This window comes from Peromyscus maniculatus, chromosome 15 (assembly GCF_049852395.1).
Source record: "Peromyscus maniculatus bairdii isolate BWxNUB_F1_BW_parent chromosome 15, HU_Pman_BW_mat_3.1, whole genome shotgun sequence".
NCBI lineage: Eukaryota > Metazoa > Chordata > Mammalia > Rodentia > Cricetidae > Peromyscus > Peromyscus maniculatus.
In genome coordinates this window covers 18,265,619-18,286,064 of record NC_134866.1, presented here as the reverse complement: position 1 = coordinate 18,286,064, position 20,446 = coordinate 18,265,619, and the positions used below count along the sequence as shown (strand labels likewise).

Sequence of the window (20,446 nt, the reverse complement as noted above, 5' to 3'; positions counted from 1 at the left end):
TAGTGGTTTGCATTAATTTAATATCAAATAAAAATGACTAGATAATAAAGATTATATATTATGAAATGAAACCAGGCAGTTTATGAGAATACATTATTTTAGTTTCAAAATAGAAAAACTGCTTGAGTGTCTTGGCATTTTGTCATTCCTAATACAAATATGAGGCATTAGAAAGAATTAAACCATGTAAGTCTATATTTGCTGTTTGTTTATGTGTGTTTGAGACAAAACTTTTATTATTTAGCCCAGGAAAGTTTAAAATTCATGGTGTTCGGGCCGGGCAGTGGTGTTGCACGCCTTTAATCCCAGCACTCGGGAGGCAGAGGAAGGCGGATCTCTGTGAGTTAGAGGCCAGCCTGGTGTACAGAGTGAGATCCAGGAAAGGCACAAAGCTATACAGAGAAACCCTGTCTCGAGAAACAAAAAAACAAACAAAAAAACATGGAGTTCATTTCTGAGTCTTCCAAATTACACACATGACCAGCTACCACCTAAAAAAAGTCCTATTTTCCCATCTCCTCTAATTTCTCAATCTTCTTACAATCATCATTGTGTTTCATCAACTACTAATTGATCAATTTTTAAAAATTTTATACATAAGTGAAGTAGTGTTGTTTTTTAAAATTCAAATTAAGTGATTAGTGACTTTTGAATGGAGACAAAACACAAAGTGTTAGTTTCTATTAGGTCACATAGAAGAAGAAACATAACTTGTAACAAAAGAGAATTGGATATTTATGGTACATTTTAATTTATTTAAAATAAAAATAATGTGTTCTGAATGTGATCATTACAAACTTTCACTTAAACATATTTATTTTTGTCACGACAGACTATGACAATCACATTAGCAGCTATATTGCAATCTGCAGAACATCACTATATATATATATATATATACATATACATATACATATATATATAGTTTTATGTATGTATGTGTTTATGCACATATGGACATCTTGTTCTTGATGCTGAAAAGATAAGAATTAAGGTATATATTACTATGCTTCTCAAACAGACAAAAATACACTATGGCAAACAGGTTGATGCATCTATAAGGTATAATATAATTCTGAAAGTAAGACTGTCCTTATTTTCATCATTTTTTTACCAAAAAGAACTAGTAAGTACATCTTAATGGGATTACCAAAGAAATATTTGTATAGAATGAGCATTTGAGGGGAAATTTCCAGTAAATCACAGGAGAATGTAAGAATTTAAGAAGAGAGTGTATTCAAAAGACAAGGAGGAATATTGTTGAAATCTTCAATGCATGCCAAGCATTACAAATTTAAGTGCCAGCTTGTTCTATAATTGAGCATATGGGTACAGAAAAATTGTTTATAGAATGCTGCATTGCTGAGACAGGGTTGTACATTTATGTATTGATGTGTGTGATTTCAATGGAAGGTCAGCACATATCAGTAGGTTAGAAAATGGCTTTAATAATATGGTTTATTTTAAGCAGAAGACAATATCATAGGGTCCATGTGCAATTGTTTGCCTTATATAATAAACACAGAGATGACAGACATGCTAGTTGCACAGTGAAATACATTGGACTCTTTTGGATTCAGAAATGTATGTAACAAGAAAACTACACAAGAAGTTGTCATAGTAAGAAGACAATTATTATTTTTTTTTTTTTGCTAACACAATGTGTTGGGTAAGACATGAACAAGAGATATTGAAAATATAAAAATTTCAAGATAAAACAGTGTCGAACAAGCATTTCTAAGCAGCATATAGAAACTGTAAACAAGGTCCAAGGCACAGATAAAATTAATTGGAATAATGACATTACATTCTGCTTAATTTTTTTATGCAAAGGATAACCAAAGAAGAAAAGTGAAGTGATAAGAAGAGCAATAAGTACCAACATCTCAAAATTTCCAGGTGTAATTCTATCCTAATCACGTTGATCTTTAATCATACAAACAAAATCAACATGACATTGACATTTATTTAATGCGCCTTATAATTCTATGTTTCATTTTGCTTTATAGATGATCAAAATGATAAAGTAGACAAGGAAGTTTTATTACAAGTTCCATTTAGCTAAAATGAACAAAACAAATGTGATGTCTGCTTCACACAACACAACGGATATGAAATTTAATCTGTTTTGTCAAACTGTTACTGAATGATGAGGATAACTGATAAATTGATAGGAAATCATGCAAATTGCAATAAAAGCTATGACAGAAATATGCTCATGATATAAATGTACAAGGGTATCTAATGGCACATGGAGCAAACCCTAGAGGAGAGTAAAATGAAAATATCAATGTCATTTACTGGTTTCTAGTCTAAGACTTCTTAGTAGGGAACAAACATACTCCCAAATTGAGAGATCAATTAAAAACATAAGGTAATATCCATATAGTTCCATATATAGAATTATGAGTAACGTAAAAGTGCAAAAGAAAAAAAAAGAAATCAAAAATATCTCTAAGTAATCACCGCATTGAAGGTGGGGCTAGTCTCTGTTATATGAGTAACAGAAGAAACGCATTTAAGGCATTAACTAAAGAACTAGGATGACAGGGAGTATTTCAAGATTCAGGCAAGAAGCAGAAAATGACAGGGGAGCATTCACATTTGCAAATCAGTAAATAGTGGTTTTTAAGTATTCAATCGGAGGTAAAATGAAGCTAAAATACGATATGGGTAAATATTGTTAAATTTTCAGTCTTTTTCTGATTATCCCCATAATGTCACAAAAAGGAAAATTATGGGAGACTGGATCTTTGAAAAAATAAACATACTCAGAAAAATTTAAAGTTCTTATATTTATTATTGGTTTATTTAAATAAGTGTTCAATTTACCAATAATTTATAAGAATTTACAGTTATTTTAACATATGCTTGCTATAGTGTTGTTATATATTCCCGAGAATTATCAATATGCTCTGCTTTATTAGCTGGGACAGAGATTACATAGATAAGGCAAATAAATAAAATGTTTACATATTTAATGGAGACTTTAGGGAAATATTAAATGTATTCTGTATAATTGATGAACTATGGAAAGTTATTGATGTTTTTGAGATGCTGTGAGCTCTTGCCAAGTTCTCCATCATGTTTACTATGCTGTAACAGGAATAGAGGTTATAAATTACATGTATTAAATATACATAGTTTGTAGATCCAGAAACATTATGTCGGCAATCATTAAATGATGTAAGTGGGCTGTGTTCCACAGAACCTTGGGATGGGGTTGTTTGACATTTCCAGTGTCCAAAAATGTTGTAAGCAGGTTACTCTTCTATAATAATATAGATATATTTTAAATAGTTTTTCTTATTACCACAAATGTGGTGTTCAATATAATTTTAGTTACTTGTAATTCTGGGATACAAGAAAAAAGAACTAGAACAAAAAGAATTATAATGAATTTTCCTTCTTTTCTTGCTTACAAAAAAAAATGAATCAATGTGTTTCATTCTAGAAAAAACCTCATGTTTCCTAATGCTCTTACAAACGATATTTTACTTGAACTTTGTATTCAAGATTTGAAAAGTCTCCACACAAGTAACTTATCAAAACCCTTACACTGAAATTTGCTTACTGCAAGGGTGCTAATATTAAGAATTTCGAGCCATTCAGGTTTTATGAGAGTTTATACATATGTCCAATATTTGGTTGATTTACAGAAAGTGGGATCAAGTGTTAGGGTAGAGTGGAGGCAGAATCACACAGTAGATCAAAAGATGCCACCTCACTGCTTTATTCCTTTAGGCTATGGGACCTGGATTTTCTAATTTCATAGACTTGCCATTGGCTCAATCCAATAATCATAGTCAATTGTGCACATCTCTTAAATCGATGTTCAAATGCATCACATACTGAGCTTTGAAAATGCTATGGTTGAAATCTTTTCACAACAGAAATAGACGTACAGTTAAAATTATTGCCTAGATCTACTTGCCCTGTCTACTCCAATATAGTTGTTAAACATTTACTAGGACTTGAATAACAGTAAATTATTATAATAGTGTCAGTTTCATAGTACTAAAGTGAGTATAAAATTAACTAACTGTAATAAAAATGCTTAGAAAATCACACAGAAATGTCCATAGAATGGACTACATGATTGATTGCTACAAGGATATAATCTGCTTCAACAGGAGTACTGACTGTACTGATTAACTTTTAAAACTATCTTCCTTTCCTTCACATGGACACACACAGTTTGTCTAAAGGCTTCATATATCTCTTTCCAAGTTATCTCTGGGGTAGAATAAAAAATAAAATTTTTACCTATGAGTGACAGAAATAACCCATCCTATATTTTCAGTGATGTGTGACAGACATGTTCCCTGAAGAAGAGAAAAATAATAAGCAAAATCAAGTTAGCATACCACTTCAGTAACATAGACAAAAAATAGGCACCATTTCATCCCCAGTAGTAATGTCTATGATACTCTCTGAAAAGCAGTAGATTGATTTTAGGAATTTTCAAGGACGATTTGCTATGGAAAAAGGACTACAGGTGTTTTAATACAGGTATTCACTAAAATAGTCAGCTATGCAGAGAGGAATTGGGTGGGGGTTGTAGAAAGATTCTGTGTTAAGTCACAATGTATCTAGGCCAAAATACTGTGTGATTTTCAGGGAAGATATTTAAAAATATAATAGTTTTAAATATAAATTTCAGAAGGAGAATAAGGGTGGACCCAAAATATAAAAAATATTGAGGAAGAAGATAAGAAAGTAAGGTAATAGACTAAACAAGAAGACAGCCTAAGTGGAATCTATGGTTCTTGATCATGATTGTCTAGTAGTCTATGGTTTAGTTGAATGAATCCTACTGATTAGGTACTGACACAGAACAATTAGACAGAAATATTTTTTCATTTATTTCTGTGCTGCTACATTTTTTTTCTAACCATCCCAATAAAAATATAATGAAAATTGGTAGTGGATAGTTCAATGGTGATAATAGGATTACACGAGTATTTCATGGCCAGATGAAATTTCAGAAATTATAGTAAAAATACTAATTTGTTTTTAAATTTTTGAGCCGTCACTCAAAGCCTTGTAATTTATGGTTATTAAAACATCATTTTATACAGTGAGGGACAAAGGGAAATTTTGCCCAGAGGAATTATTTGGAGAGAGTGAAACAGCATTGTTAACTCATAAAAGAAGTGGAAAATTGTCTTTCCCTCACTAGGTTTGGTGAGTAGAGCCTTCTGCTTGCCCAGAGCTAATAATAATATCCAATATTTTTTTCTAGACAATGATTGGGGGTTTCACGTAACAATGTTTGCCTTGTGTTTAGGAAAGTTAAAAATGTCCTGGGAAAGGAAAGAGAGGGGAAGGAATATACTTTATTAGGAAAACTAATTACATGACAACAGGAAAGTAAAACTGTGTTTGCAGAAGGGAAATAAAGCCAGAGTCATGTTACGATCCGCCATAGAAATCTTCCTGAAATGAGACTTGGTTGGGAGTGGACCACTGAGGAATCTGGATGCTGAAGACAGTGTACCATCAGCACAGAGGCAATGCTACTGTGTTGAGGGATGGGGGAGGAAACTTTGTCTGGAATCATCATGCCAATAAGAACAATGGGCTGCAGTGAATCAAAGCTGTACAATCAGTCCTGTGCCTTTGCTGTCCCACCTGAGAGAGTGAAAATACACCAGGCAAAGTGATCATAACAAAAAGCTTGACAGATAAAAGGCTGCCAAGTTTCCCCCATATTAATTTCCCACCTGCTGCTGGCCCTGGTTGGTTTGGAGATGGAGAGGAGAGATTCTAATTCTAATATAGTTGGTGAACTAATTAATAAGGTGTAAAGGGCATTTCTTTTTTTTTTTTTTTTTTTTTTTTTTTTTTTTTTTTTTTTTTTTTTTTGGTTTTTCGAGACAGGGTTTCTCTGTGTAGCTTTGCGCCTTTCCTGGAACTCACTTGGTAGCCCAGGCTGGCCTCGAACTCACAAAGATCCGCCTGCCTCTGCCTCCCGAGTGCTGGGATTAAAGGCGTGCGCCACCAACGCCCGGCGTAAAGGGCATTTCTAATTAATAAAAGTAAACTGGGTAGCAGAAATGCTTGCAATTAAAGTATCATCAGTTATGTAATAGATGATGTTTTGTTTCAGCATTTGCTTTATTCAAGAAAAAACAAAGCACAGAATCCCCGAGAAAATCTTGAAGGACTGATAGGATGCTAAAGAAAGATATGACTCACTATGTGCCTGTTGGCATATTAGGATCACTAATGGGATAGCGTTTGAAGGGTTGGGAAGCTGAAACTACACTGTTATGTGTTTTCCTTTGAACTCCATCCAAACTCATTGACTGATGAAGTAGTGAAATTAATAAGGCAAAAAATGTCTTCAAAGAAGATTAAAATAGAAGTCATAATGAATTGGCAACTAGTTATCCTTGCAAATCTGCATATTTTCAAGCAATATGGTTGGTGCCTTTAAAAAGTAATGATCATAACATATGTGATATCAAGGAACCTCTCTGATTTTGCTCTGTCAAAAACTTCTCCCTTTCTATGAAGTCACAATTAACTAAGGTTGGCTTTGGTCGAATTACTTTAACAAAAGAGCATGGTAAAATATGTGAGTTAGTGAATAATGTGATATTGAAATGATAAGCCCTGTGTTTTAGTAGTTGGGAATCAAAAGAACATGAAAAGGGCTATGGAGACATTGGTACATGGAGAGGCCTTCTGATATCAGGGTTGACAGGTCACAGAGGGTGTGAGGAAATAAGAGTGAGGCAGGAAATTACAAACTTATCAACTATCAACTTGTCACCTGGTTTATTCTGGGATGTGTTCCACTAGCTGGTCACACAAGCCCAATGCCACAGTGATTCAAGTTGTGTTTTCAGTCTACATACCATAAATATTTAATTGAATTCTCAACTTTCCTTAGAGCGTAGGTGTCACTTTGGTACCATGGAACGAAACCATTTAATTACGTACACTGCTAGGAGATAAACGTCATCAGTGCAACAATAAAGAAATTAGATAATGCTCTGTAAATATATGACATTTTGTCCTATGTTAGTTAAAAACTGACTTTTAGTGACTCTTCTGATCATTTCTTAAATTTTCATGGATGGTTTCCTGTAGTTATCTTTTGCATAAAGATGAAAAAAAGAGAAAAAAAGCAATTTTTTGTTGATATAAAATTAAATAGTAAGTCACAGAAACATTGAAGGATGATCAGTAGAGACATTTCTAAATTCAATTACATAATCACATGTTTAGTAGCTAAATATTTTCTAAATTTCATTCTCAAATGTAATTTTTACTGTTTTGATTACTCAAAATTATTAATATTCTTATCATTCTGAAATAAATTATTTTAAGCCTTCTAGTATTGCCACTATTCTAATACTTACATTTTACTTTATTTTAATTGACCACAATTTAGTTACATATTTATGCTGCTAGGGACTGAAGACAAAGCCTTCCCTGATCTAGAGAAACATTTTCCTTGGTCTCAGACACATAACTCTCCCTCTTAGCATTTGCCATGATTTGTATTGTCCTGGCTTGCTTCAAACTCCCAGGTACAAGGAGGGCTAACTTCTAAGTACAGTTGAACTTCAATTACTATTTTTTTAATATAAACAAGCTGTGTTTCAAATGAATCTGTAATATATTATTCAATTTTTGTTTCTCCTTTTGCCAAAATTTATTATGTATTTTATAATTCATCTGTGCAATTTTTTCTTATGGATTTTATAAACCACATACGGATGCAATGTATAATAATTTTTTTAAAGTGCGCATGCATATACATCAACATATGTATTGTTTTCTTCATTTATACTGGTTAATTTTCTCAAGGAAAATATATTTTAGAGCTTTGTTCTTGGCTGGCAATAGATTCTGACTTATCCTTCCCTCTCCCTAAAGAATAAGTTGTAATAATCCAAATATAATCAACCTATAATTTTTCAGATGGCATAGTCACTAAAAGAATGTGAATTAACCTACAGCTAGCAGCTATGTTTATTGCAGTGGAAATAACAGAGAGCGTTCTGTAAGAAATTACAGAATCGATCACTGAAATTCCACATAATCTCGTGCATACAATTTTCTCCGTTTCTCAGGAAATGATGATTTTGTTTGGCATAACTTGTACATTTGATAAAAATGTGAGCATATATTTGACTCACTCGGAGCACAATCCCTTGTCCCTGCTTTCATTTCTTAATCTGTGTTGTACAGGGAGCACCATTCAGGGGCTTCATATGCATCAAAATAAGGTGACTAGAAATGATGGCAATGTAATTACACTGTATGTCATGCTGATTTAGCTTTGGCACAGTTGCGCAGTACTTCAGAGGTTTAAATTAATCTGAATGACCTCAGCTTTATTGCTGTTGAGATTCTAGCAGTGATAAAATACCAAGTCATTGGAAATAAACGGAAGAAACCTAAACAACCCGACATGACAAGCGCATAGTTCCACTGACTTCCCCCGTGTTCAGTAGACTTTATCATAACAGGCGATTTTTTTTTTTTGTAATATACTTGTCTTAATGAATGCTGATGTCTCCCACTTCAATAAAAGTGTATGCCTGAAATGAAAAGATCAGGAAAAAAACAGTGTCCTGTGCTCTTGTGTTTTATGGGCACTAAAAGCTCAGTGCAAGAACATGGAATTCACGAACCCCTGCTTTCCTTTGATTATATCTTAATTCTGAAGTGCGCCTACTGAGGGCATAGTATCAAGCCAACCGTTGGTGAAAAGTGAGCCTTTTCCAATTCATCATAAATTTTCCAGAGCCATTAGATAATAATTGAATTTTGGACATACCAGTGTTGACAGTCTTCAGAAAGAACTGCCCTCACAACATAGCTTATATTGATAAAGTGCTACAAAGAATAGCTGTCTTCACATTTACTGTTATTGGCCTCGTAAACTGGTCTTCTATAGAACAGGAAATTCATATCTCAGCAGATTGCCTTGTAAAGGAGGCCATTTCATCTGTAGTCTGAGTTTCCTGATGGCCTTTAGATTACCTTTCAGAATTTAAAACACCCTTACGCAAACACACAGTGAGAAGCCTCAATTCTGACAATTCAACTTCACTAACTATAATCCCTGAGAGATGACTTTAGACTATATTATTTCCCTTAATAGTTACTTTAAAAATTGATTTTAACTCTTCAAATCAAAAGCTGTGCCATGAACTTAATCTATAATTTGATTAGACTTTCCATGAATGGATGGGAAAACAGAAGCAGAAATATTCCACGGTCTTCCAAGTCTCATCAATGCATTGCCCTGCCCTCCAGCAGATGCACTGTGTCCTCACTGTTAGTCACAGTCTCCAGTGAAATATACAGCTCCCTGTTGCTCTCAGATTGACTATCAGCCATTTCTTTGGTATATTTGGCAATAAATTTTCTATGTCTGAACAGAGGAGGATTTATAGGAGGCTGTTCAGCACACACCTCCATTTCTTTGTCTTAGGAAATCCTTAATATCATTCTCAATACTACTGATGGGTCATGATGTTGCAGTACATCGCTGCTCTATCAATTCACGGGACTTGATGTATCTTCAGATTCTTTAAGTCAGTTACAGTTACTCAGACAGGCACGTGACATAAATAGTGCTACAATTGTTTCTATTTCATATTAAAAATGAAAGGAAGAAAAATAACATATACTTTTTGCTTTACCTTTGCTTTGTGGCTTTTTTTCCCTATGAGAAGTTTATTTACTGTGCCTTAAATAACTTTGGTTTATAACATCTTTCCACATTAATGAAAAATTCAAGTAATTTGTACTTGCCAAAATCTTAAGTATTCCGCAGTAAAATGTTAGTATATGCTAAGAGTTAAGAAAGAATTGTTTTCTTTCTCCTTTTTTTTTGGTTTTATTTTTAATCTTTGTATTGTTTTGGGGAAGATTGCAAGAGTAGAGGGCATAAACCGAGGGACAGGAGGTGAGTGGGATTGGGATACATGATATGAAATCCACAAAGAATCAATAAACAGTTAAAAAAAAAAACAAGAAAGGAAGAGAGAGAGAGAGAGAGAGAGAAAGAGAGAGAGAGAGAGAGAGAGAGAAGGTGGGGAGAGAGAGAGAAAGAAAGAAAGAAAGAAAGAAAGAAAGAAAGAAAGAAAGAAAGAAAGAAAGAAAGAAAGAAAGAAAGAAAGGAAGAAAGAAAGAAAGAAAGGAAAGAAAGGAGGAAAGAAAGAAGGAAAAAGAAAATGAACTTTCCCTTTGGAGTCTAAAGGCAACCCCAGGACAGTTGGCTAACTGAGGTGCCTATTTAACGTATCAAAGAGGACTCTGGCCAGCTCTCCCAGCATCACCTATAACCTGTGACCCTTCCAAGCACCTCTCACCTTGCCCCCTACCCTAAACCTCTACATACAATTCAGGGGATGGGCCTCCCTTCTTTTCTTCTGGTTTCTGATCCTATATAAATTCAGCTACTTTGACTACACACTCTTGGCTTCTTGTCCTCTTGGTCCATGTCTCCTTTCCTGTTAAGCTTGCCAACCACTTTTTCTCTTCCTTTCTCCTGTACCCCCACCCCTATCCTCTCTCCTTCCATGGCTCAGTTCAGTCTGGACTCTTCCAGATGTCTCCAGATGTCTCCTTCCTACCTACAGCAAAACCTTCCTCTTAACCACAACTAGTAATGGTTATGTCCTCATTTTCATTAAGAAAGTAGATGATCAAAGACGGATGGCCCTCTGTTACACACTTCTGCCTAGAAAAATATGATTGTACTTGAGTATCTGCTTTTATCTTGTCCTGCAGGAACACAATGGAAAACACCACCCTCTGTCAAGTGGCCACTTTTTTTTTCCTATTTGCCTTAATTCCCAACTCTTTTCTAAGTTTTTGTAATTTGATAAATAAATCATAATGTGTGATAGAGATATATTTTACAGTAGGTAGATGTTTAACCACTTGAAGTCAAATATTCTATAGTAGAAATGTACACTGGATACAAGCATAATTTTAAAAGGCAAAGGGCAAGCATCATACTTGGAAAAATTACCAAGTTTTGAAGCTCAAAAAACTTGAAAACTTGTAGATATCTACACATAATAGGGAGTAAAAAAGAAAATAACTGAAATTTCACAATGTTCATTCATGTGTCCTAATATGTGACTTACTAAATGAATGTCATCATACAAGGAACATGCTGATTATCTTCCTAGCTTAATTTTAACTGATGCAACTAGAAATTCAAAACAAAATCCATAACAGTAATGAAATTTGAAATTGGAATACCAATAACAAAATGGAGACTTTGACTTTTGAGTTTTATTTTGCCCTTCCATTCTTGTCCTTTCCTAACTGTGACAGCAGAACATAGACTAACACATTAATACAGGTTTTGAGGTCATACAAAAAATGTCAGTAAAATAAAGGCTATGCTGTGTTAGTGACATACTTCAATTTGAAAATCCAGACTCTTTAACTTGTCAAAATTTGTATATAGAGTACTATTTTTCAGAGTCTTAACATCATATTGTAGATCTTAACAATATTTTCATATTCAAGATGAATTTCTCAGTAATATAAGTGCTCCACCTGGTGGTAGAAATTTCGATTTTTTCATTTTTTTAATACTGAAAGTAATTGGGGTATCAAATTTATATCTTGGTTTAGATAATATATAAAAGTGTTTTCTAGGATGCCAACTTAATACATATTAAAATGTACTGAAATCACAATATATTACTCTGCATTTAACTTTACCATGAATTGGAATTTTGGGACTGTATATATATGTATCATTACAGAACATTTATCTTGGCTTACAATTACTGAATATATTATTCTTTAAAAGATAAGCTTAACCACTAAAAGTATCTACATATAGATATTTTTAATAACTACCCCACTTACTTATTTATCTATGAAGTGTTTATCTAATGTTTCTTTGTGTTTTGCATCCTACATTATTTTATTGATATTGATTACTCATATTGATATTGATTAGGAATGCTAAGATCATTTTTAATATTTAATCCACTTAGATACAATTGGTATATGACTATTTTCTCAAAGTGATTGTGATTTATCATCCTCCATTACTGATCATGCTCAGTTAAAAACCTCTATATCAGGAACTTCTGAAATATATAGTGAAGCAATTACATATAATCATAGCCTTTAAACTGTCAATAAATTGTCTTTGACTTTGCATTACAAAGATATTAGTTTGATTTACTATTTATATCTATATTTTAAAGCAGGGCAATCTCATTATACATTTTACTGATTCTTCTGACCTTATAAATTATATGTCTCTTATTAGGTATCTTCCACCTGAAAGTCCCCGAGTCTTCTCCTATTGGCTCAGCAATTGGACGGATAAGAGCAGTAGACCCAGATTTTGGAAAAAATGCAGAAATTGAATACAACATTGTCCCAGGAGATGGGGGAAATTTGTTTGACATTGTCACAGATGAGGATACACAAGAAGGAATCATCAAATTGAAAAAGGTATATAGACTCATTTTTGAACTGTTGACAACCTATAAATGAAAGAAAAAGAAGGTAAAGTGATTGCTATTTTTTCTTCACCTAGTAATACTTTACTTATGAAATAAAAGCTCACACAATGTATTTCTATGCTTACAGGTGTATATCTTCAGTATGACATTAAGACCTCTTAGTTTGGCCAAGTAACATTTTAAATTTCTTCCTAATGTTAAGATTAATTTTTGAATGAAGTATAGAGAACGTTGCTTACACTAACATAGTTGAAATTATCAAATTGTGAATACTCAGAAAATAAACATATGTAATTCACATTATGCATAAGCACTGATGTCATTTTAAGAGAATACCAGCTTGGGTAGACAAGATTTAGGATAGGAAGCTTTTGAATACAGTAAGCGTGGTTTAAATTGCTGCTCTAGTTAAAGCTTGAAGGAGAAGAACATTGAGGTAAGCATGGACAGTTAAGAACTGGCTTATGAGGTTTCAGTAGGGAGTGTGAACTGTGTCTAAAATTACACAAGGGGTGATTTGTGTGATATTTTGATCAGGAATCTGGTTTCATGCTGCCCATGTTCTAAGAATCTGAATGAAGATAAATGTAAAGATAGGTTTAGTGGAAGCAATAGAAAGGGAGGAGGGAATCTATAAATAGTAATGTCAAAAGAAAGATGTTTGAGAGAAAGATAAATAGAGAACGGGAGTGGAAAGCAAACAGCAGAGAAATAGAGAAATGGCAGGGAGGCAGACAGAGAGGAGGGGTGATGGAGTTGGCAGACAACAGCATCCTCAGGGGGTGAGATGTTTAGTTTTGTCAACTTGACATAATACAGAACGACTTGGGAAGGCATTCTCAGTGAGGGGTCCTCTAGATTAGGTTAATCTCTGGGTATGTCTATAGGGGATTTTTGTGAGTATGTTAATTGATATGGGAAGACTGGCTAAGTATGTACAGCACTCTTCCATAGGCAGCAGATTTTAGATTGGACAAGTTTATAGAAAGCAGTTTGAGACTAGTATATGTTAGTATATGCTTTTAACTACTCACTTCTGCTCTTGACTGTGGATACTTGTGATTAGTTGCTTCAAACACGTGCTGTCTTGACTTCCTTGAAAAATGGACATAACCTGGAATTATGAGCCAAGTAAAGGGCTTCTCTATTAAGTTGGTTTCTGTTATGGGAATTTTTAACATAACCATCCAACCTATGGAAACTTAACTAAGTTATGGAAGCATAAGTAAGAAAGAAATTGGTATGGAGAAGTAAGATTATTGATGTGATGAACCAAAATATGTAAAGATCAGTATGTTAGAATTATTTCATCTGAGGAATGTTGAAATGTTCGGATATTTGGGAGAGAAAGGCCATTGAATGCTATAAGCAGATTCAAAATTGCTGTTCCAGTCAAACTCTGAAAGAGACAAATGCTGAGAGAAGCCTGGCTTGTGAGGTTTCAGAGAGGTAAGTGAACTGAACAAGGGGCGATTTGTGTGATAATTTGATCAGGAATCTGGCTTCATTCTTCCTTATTCTGCAAATTTGAATTAAGATGAATGTAAAGATAAAGGACTTATGTGTTTGAGGATGGAAGGGAGAGTGGGCAAGCTTAAAGACTGGGAAAGGAGAGTGAAGCCAGTAAAGCATTTGTAATTGTTAAGGTTATTAGCATCATTAAAGAGAAGAGTGGTGTTCTGCACTGGGCAGTAGTAATGTGCTTCCTTTGGGTCTGCACTCACAAGCTAATGCAGCTACAGACTAATGGGTATGGTCTACAACTGGCAAGAGAATGTGACACACAATCCACATGGTACTTATTTTAAAGGGAAAGAAGCAAGTTTAAGGGGTGTGTTGGTTTTAATGTAATTGCTCCCACAATTTCATGGGGAGTGGCACTATTAGGAGCTGTGGCTTTGTTGGAGAGGGTAAGGTCTTTCTAGAGGAAGTGTATCATGATGGGGGCATGCACTTTGAGTTTTCCTATGCTCAGAATACCAACCAATGTCTCAGTCTACTTCCTGTTGCCTGCAAGATGTAGCACTCTCAGCTCCAGTACCTCATCTGCCTGCAAGCTGTCATGGTCCCCATTATGGTGACAATGGAGTGACCCTTTGAAACTGTAGTGAACAACCCCAATTAAATGTTTTCTTTATGAGTTGCCTTGCTCGTGGGGTTTCTTCAAAGTAATAAAAATCCTAACAAAGCCAAAGGTTATAGAGAGAGCAGATGAGGCTAGGTACTGTGTGGCCAAGTCCCCAGGGAAAGGCACTGTCTTTGGGTTTTTGTTGTGGTGATGAAACACCATGACCCAAAGCAAGTTGGGGAGGAAAGAGTTTATTTGACTTGTGCTTCCACATCACTGTTTATCATTGAAGAAAGTCAGGACAGGAACTCAACAGGCAGGAGCTGATGCAGAGGCCATGGAGGGGTCTTGCTGGCATGTTTATTCATCATGGCTTGCTCAGCCTGTTACTTCCTGGACTTAGGACCACCCGCTGAGGGATGGCACCATGCAACAATAGGCTGGGCTCTTCCCCATCAATCACTAATTAAGAAAGTGACCTATAGCTGGATATTATGGAGACATTTTCCTCAACTGAGGTTTCCTCTCTTCAGATATCTTTTGTCAAGTTGACATAAAATGAGCCAACAAAAGCAACTATGCATCCATTAAATGTGGCTATGAAGATAGAGTCTCAACTGCTGTGGAGGCATCAAAATATGAGATGTCAGGCTGTAGAGGGTTCACCAAGCTGGGTTGCAGGTATTCAGTGCAGCAAGCCTATATCTAAGAAAGAGCTGTGTGTGCTTCAGGAGTAAGAGTGGAGGGATGGAAGGATGGTACTGCCTAAGCTCTGAAGTCTAGCATTACGTTATAAGTTCCAGTTGATGGACATTTAGCAGCATTTAGATTTGATGTTCTCCCCTCTGGATTTTTATTTCACTTTTGAATGATTATTCTTTACAATCATCTAGTTCTTCTATTTTGAAAAATGATGTTCATCCTGTGCTATCATAAGTTGGAAGTGTGTGATTTTTTTTTATTTTATAGAAGCCAATACTGAAGAGATATTGGAGTTATATAAATAATTTTTATTGAAAGTAAATTGTATGCATACAATATATTCTGATCAGAGATTCCTCTCCATGTTTTCCCAGATTCTCCTAACTTCCTCACACTTCCAACTCTACACCTTATTTCTCTCTTAAAAAACAGATAGGCAAATAAAAAAAGACAAACAAAAAAGGACAACAAAATGAACAAACTAACAAACAAAAGTAAAAGAAAGAAATGAAGAAAGAGTACAAGAAATGCATAGCATACAGAAAAACATACTGTGAAGGTCTAGACTTAACTTTAGGGGCTCCATTTTAGTGAAAGGGCCACCATCTCAGACTACCTGCTGTTCTCAGTTCCATGAAGGACCTTGGGAATGTGCCATGACAACTCGAACAGATACAGAACAGTATCCTCCTGCAGACATCTTGTCTGTGGCTTATGGCCCTTAAAGATATCTAGATAATCCTGCTGAGCATTCCAGATAATTCTGTTTAGCAGGTTGTGCCCCATGTCCCTTCTACCCAATCCCAAGTTGCCAATTCCCAGCTTGTGGTGTTTCCCTATAAAAACTCTCTACACCTGGGCTTGTGACCGCCAGCCACCACATTTCCTTCCATGTGCCGTGTGGTGGCCCAGGTTGAACCTGAATAAAAGGACCCTTATGTGCTTGCATTGGAAACCTACAAGTCCATACCTATTCCAACAAGTTCCTCCACTGGAAAGCCTTGCTTGGTTATAGATGATGGCCAGTTCAGGTGCTGTATCCCTCATTACTAGACATCTCTGCTAGGGTAACCCTTGTAGATATCCAGGGTGTTTCCATTGCACTAGGTTTCTACCTCACCCCTAATCCCCTCATATCCAATAATCTCTTTTAGTACTCTCCCTCCATCTCTCTGACCCCTCTCCCTCCATCTCTCTGACCCCTTCCCCGATTCCTTCCTCTGCCTAGCCCTGCCTTCTCCCAGTCAACCCACAAAGTCTATTCTATTTCCCCTTCTCTGCCAGATCCCGATGCCCCCCCCCTCTTGAGCCCATTTTGTTACTTAGCCTCTCTGGGTCTGTGAATTGTAGCATGATTTATCCTTTACTCAACAACTAATAAACATTTATAAATGAGTACACACCATGCTTGTCTTTCTGGGTCTGGGTTACCTCACTCAGGTTGGTTTTCTTTATAGTTTCACCCATTTGCCTGCAAATTTCATTGTCTTTTTTTTTTTTTTTCTGTTGTCTTTCAGCTGAAGTATAGATAAAGAAAATGTAATATTTTTTTACAATGGAGTATTTCTTCATTGTTCAAAAACAAAAACAGAAGCAAAGAAACAAACAAGAAACCCAACATCAACAATACCAAAAACAAAAAAAAAGCGTTAATTTTTTAAGGACAGTATCAATCTCAGAAAAAATAGAATTTTCAAACATATAATCAATATATTAGTAAGCAACTACTTTAAAGTCGTGATTAAGAGTGCTTAAATGAAAATATAGACCAAAATAGAAGTCTATGCAAATTTCAAATTGTATTATGTCGTAAAATTGGTTAGAATGTTTCCCTTTGCAATCTTAGCATGGAAAGCCAATGTAAGGATTTCAGTGAAAAATAAAATTCATCGAAGAGTCACACTTTACATACACTGAATCCATTTAGAAGGTCAAAACTCTATTTGAGAAATGAATATGCACTACTTTTAAAGGAACTACTTTAAGTTTGCACTAAAAGATTCTGAGATGCAAGTAAGGAATAAAGCATGAGTTTCTTTGAATTTTACAATTCTTTTCTTTTTGTAAAATATCACTTTAGGCTTTAGAATGTTCTGTGCTGTGAGGTGCACGTTTTCATTTTTGTTTTATCTTTTATCTCACCCTTGCTTCCTATTTACTACTTTCATTTCCGTCTTCTCCTCTGAGAGGAAGGGATGTAAGTAGATGAATACGATGCTCAGGTTTTATATGAGCTGAGAAGAATGAAGAAGGGCATTTTTATTTATTTTATTTTAAAACTCAACTTTGATTCATTTTATGAAGACTCAGACAGAATGTCATTTCTCTGTCAGCTTAAATCCAGAGTAACATCATGAAACTTTACAAATCTCTCCAAGGCACATGATATTGATAAAAAGTAGAACAAAATAAGGACACTAACTTGCCTCATATCATATTGTATTGAGCTAAGAATAAAAATATCAAAACCCTCTTATACATTGTTGAGATACACAGCAATAGGAATGATAGCAAAACAAGAATAAAAATGTCATAAACTTTATTCTCTTATAAAAATTGAGAGGTTGGCCACATTTAGAGTAAGAAAATAATGATAGTTTAAAGCTACATGAATTATGTTTTAATTATTACTGATGGATAAATGAAAATAAGGTGTGTATTTATTTAATATCTATACAAATAGAAACTAAACTGAGTTAAATCTTTTCAAGACAGAAACTACAAATTTATTCATGGAAAATGATTTTTATCTTGTTTGTGTAATTATAATAGTAGAGTGAATATTTAGATTTCTGATTTAATAGTATATATAATTTCACCATAAATTCTGTATTATTTCAATAAAGTACCTTTTACCAACTAATAAGTGATCATGCATCCTTGTTAAGTGGAGAATTTAAAATGTCATTATTTAGTATAAAATAAGTGACTCTACAAAATAAAAAAAAATTATGATTGTTATGCTATTGGCTTATTATTTTGCTTGACATTTACGTAAGCTATAGATGGCATTAAATGCAAAGTAGAGGCCCAGTCCAGTCCCATGGGGGCTCCACAGCCACCAGTCCACAGTAATGGGGGCTCCACAGCCACCAGTTCACAGTACATGGGCTTCCACTAGTGTGGCTGGTCATCTCTACACATCCTCCCATCATGATCCCTACGTCCCTTGCTCATCAACTGGATTCCCGGAGCTCAGCCTGGTGCCTGGCTGTGGATCTCTGTATCTGCCTCCATGAGTCACTGGACAAAGGCTCTATGATGACAGCTAGGTTATTTGCTAGGCTGGTCACTAGAGTAGACTGGTCCAGGCACTCTCTGGACCACTGCCAGGGCACCAAGGTGGGGTCAACCTTGTGGATTCCTGGGAGCCTCCCCAGCACCCTCCCTCTTCCTATTCCCATGATATCCTCATCTGTCATGGTATCTTCCTCCCTGCCCTCCCACTCTGCCCCTGCTCCAGCTTTGACTCTCCATTTCCCTATGTTCTCATCCCCCACTCCTCACCCTCTGCCACCCCCCCCCCACCCAGTCCACTCATGTAGAGACTCGAACTGTTTGGGGGGCACCTAGGCAGGGGGATCGGGATCTGTCCCTGGTCTATGGACGGCTTCTGTATGATGGTATATTATTTGTACTGAAATGTGATTTTAATTGTATGTTAATAAATTAAGTTGCCCGGGGGTCAGAGCTATTAGAGCCATAGCAAGAGCATGGTGGTGGTGGTGCACGCCTTTAATCCCAGCACTTGGTAGACAGAGCTAGGTAGATCTCTGTGTGTTCAAGGATACAGCCAGCATCGGAGACACACACCTTTAATCTCAATCCCAACCATAGAAGACCTGGAAGTCTCTACAGACAGGCAGTGACGAGGCAGTCATGTGTTTGGGTTTACAACCAATGAGAAGGCAGAACAGAAAGACTATATAAAGACAAACACACAGGAAGTAGGTCTCTTTTTCGGAGAGGTCTCTTGGCTTAAGAGGCTAGCTGCAGGGTAAGGCTCTTAGCTCTGATCTCTTGGCTTTCTTCTTTGCATTGGTTCTGTGTTTCTTATTTAATAAGACAGTTGATTACATCTACGCTTCTGGAACCCGGTGCCTGTGGTGTGACACCTTGCACAACCTTGGTGCAGTGGGAAGGGGCTTGGACCTGCCTAGGTTCAGTGTGCTGGGCTCTGCTGACTCCCCAAGGGAGACCACGATTTTGGGGATGTGGGGATGCGGGGTGGCTTGGGAAAGAGGGCTGGGGAGTGGAAGGAGGTTGGAGGATCTGTGGATAGTATGTGGAGTGAGTAGAAAATTTCTTAATAAAGAAAAATGAAAGAAAAAAATGCAAAGAATGATTTTCAGCATAGGATATTCATGATTTACTGTTTATGGTAACTATAAACTGGTGTGAATGGGTTCTTTTGGGGTCTTTATATTATATACTTGCTTATTAATCAGTAACTTTCCAAATTCTTCTGTTTATCAATACTGAAGACTTAGATTCCATGTCATGTAAGTTGGTTGTATAGCACCACCATGTGGTCGATTTGGGGAAAAACAGGAATATGACAAAATTTGTACATCTGTCATTTCTCTAATCACTTTTTTGTTGTTGTTGTTGTTTTAATTTACTCTGGAATGTCCAACTTTAAAGAAAAGAATGCTATAACCTTTGTGTCTATGAATATTATGTTTCTTTTTTTAAAAGCATTTGCTTTTGCCTTGGGGGAAAAAAAACACTTTAATTTGTATTGGAGGGATGACTATGTGGTTAAGAATGCCCTCTGTTCTTCCAAAGGAGCTGGCACGCATATGGCAGGTCACAGCTGTCAGTAAGTCCAATACCAGGTGATCCAGTGCACTACACTACCCTCCACAGACACAACACGCATGTGGCAATCAACCATATATACATGCAAAACATATTTCCTGAGTGTGTGTGTGTGTGTGTGTGTGTGTGTATGTGTGTATATACAAAAAAAATTCTTAATTCAATTTTCTAGACTCCTAAGAATTCTCAACTCTAAATTATCCAAAAGTTTGAAACACTCAATGTAGATTTATGTACTATCTCTTAGAATTAAATTTTTTTAATTTTGCTTTAAAATTCAAAAGATATAGCAATTCATATATTCCATCTCTGCTCTCTATAGAATTTTTTTATGTTTGGAGTTGGGGATATGACTTTATGACAAATACGTAAAGTATTT

General features: G+C 35.5%; 1 protein-coding gene across 3 annotated transcripts in view; it reads left to right on the top strand.

Annotated features, from left to right (window-relative positions):
- Cdh12 (cadherin 12) overlaps nucleotides 1-20,446 on the top strand; it is a 993,285-nt gene that overhangs the window by 921,211 nt on the left and 51,628 nt on the right. For all 3 annotated transcript variants that reach the window (XM_076551719.1, XM_076551718.1, XM_042261391.2), the window contains exon 8: nucleotides 12,278-12,465. In XM_076551719.1, the coding sequence (XP_076407834.1) occupies nucleotides 12,278-12,465 (188 nt within the window). The remainder of the gene's footprint in view (nucleotides 1-12,277; nucleotides 12,466-20,446) is intronic.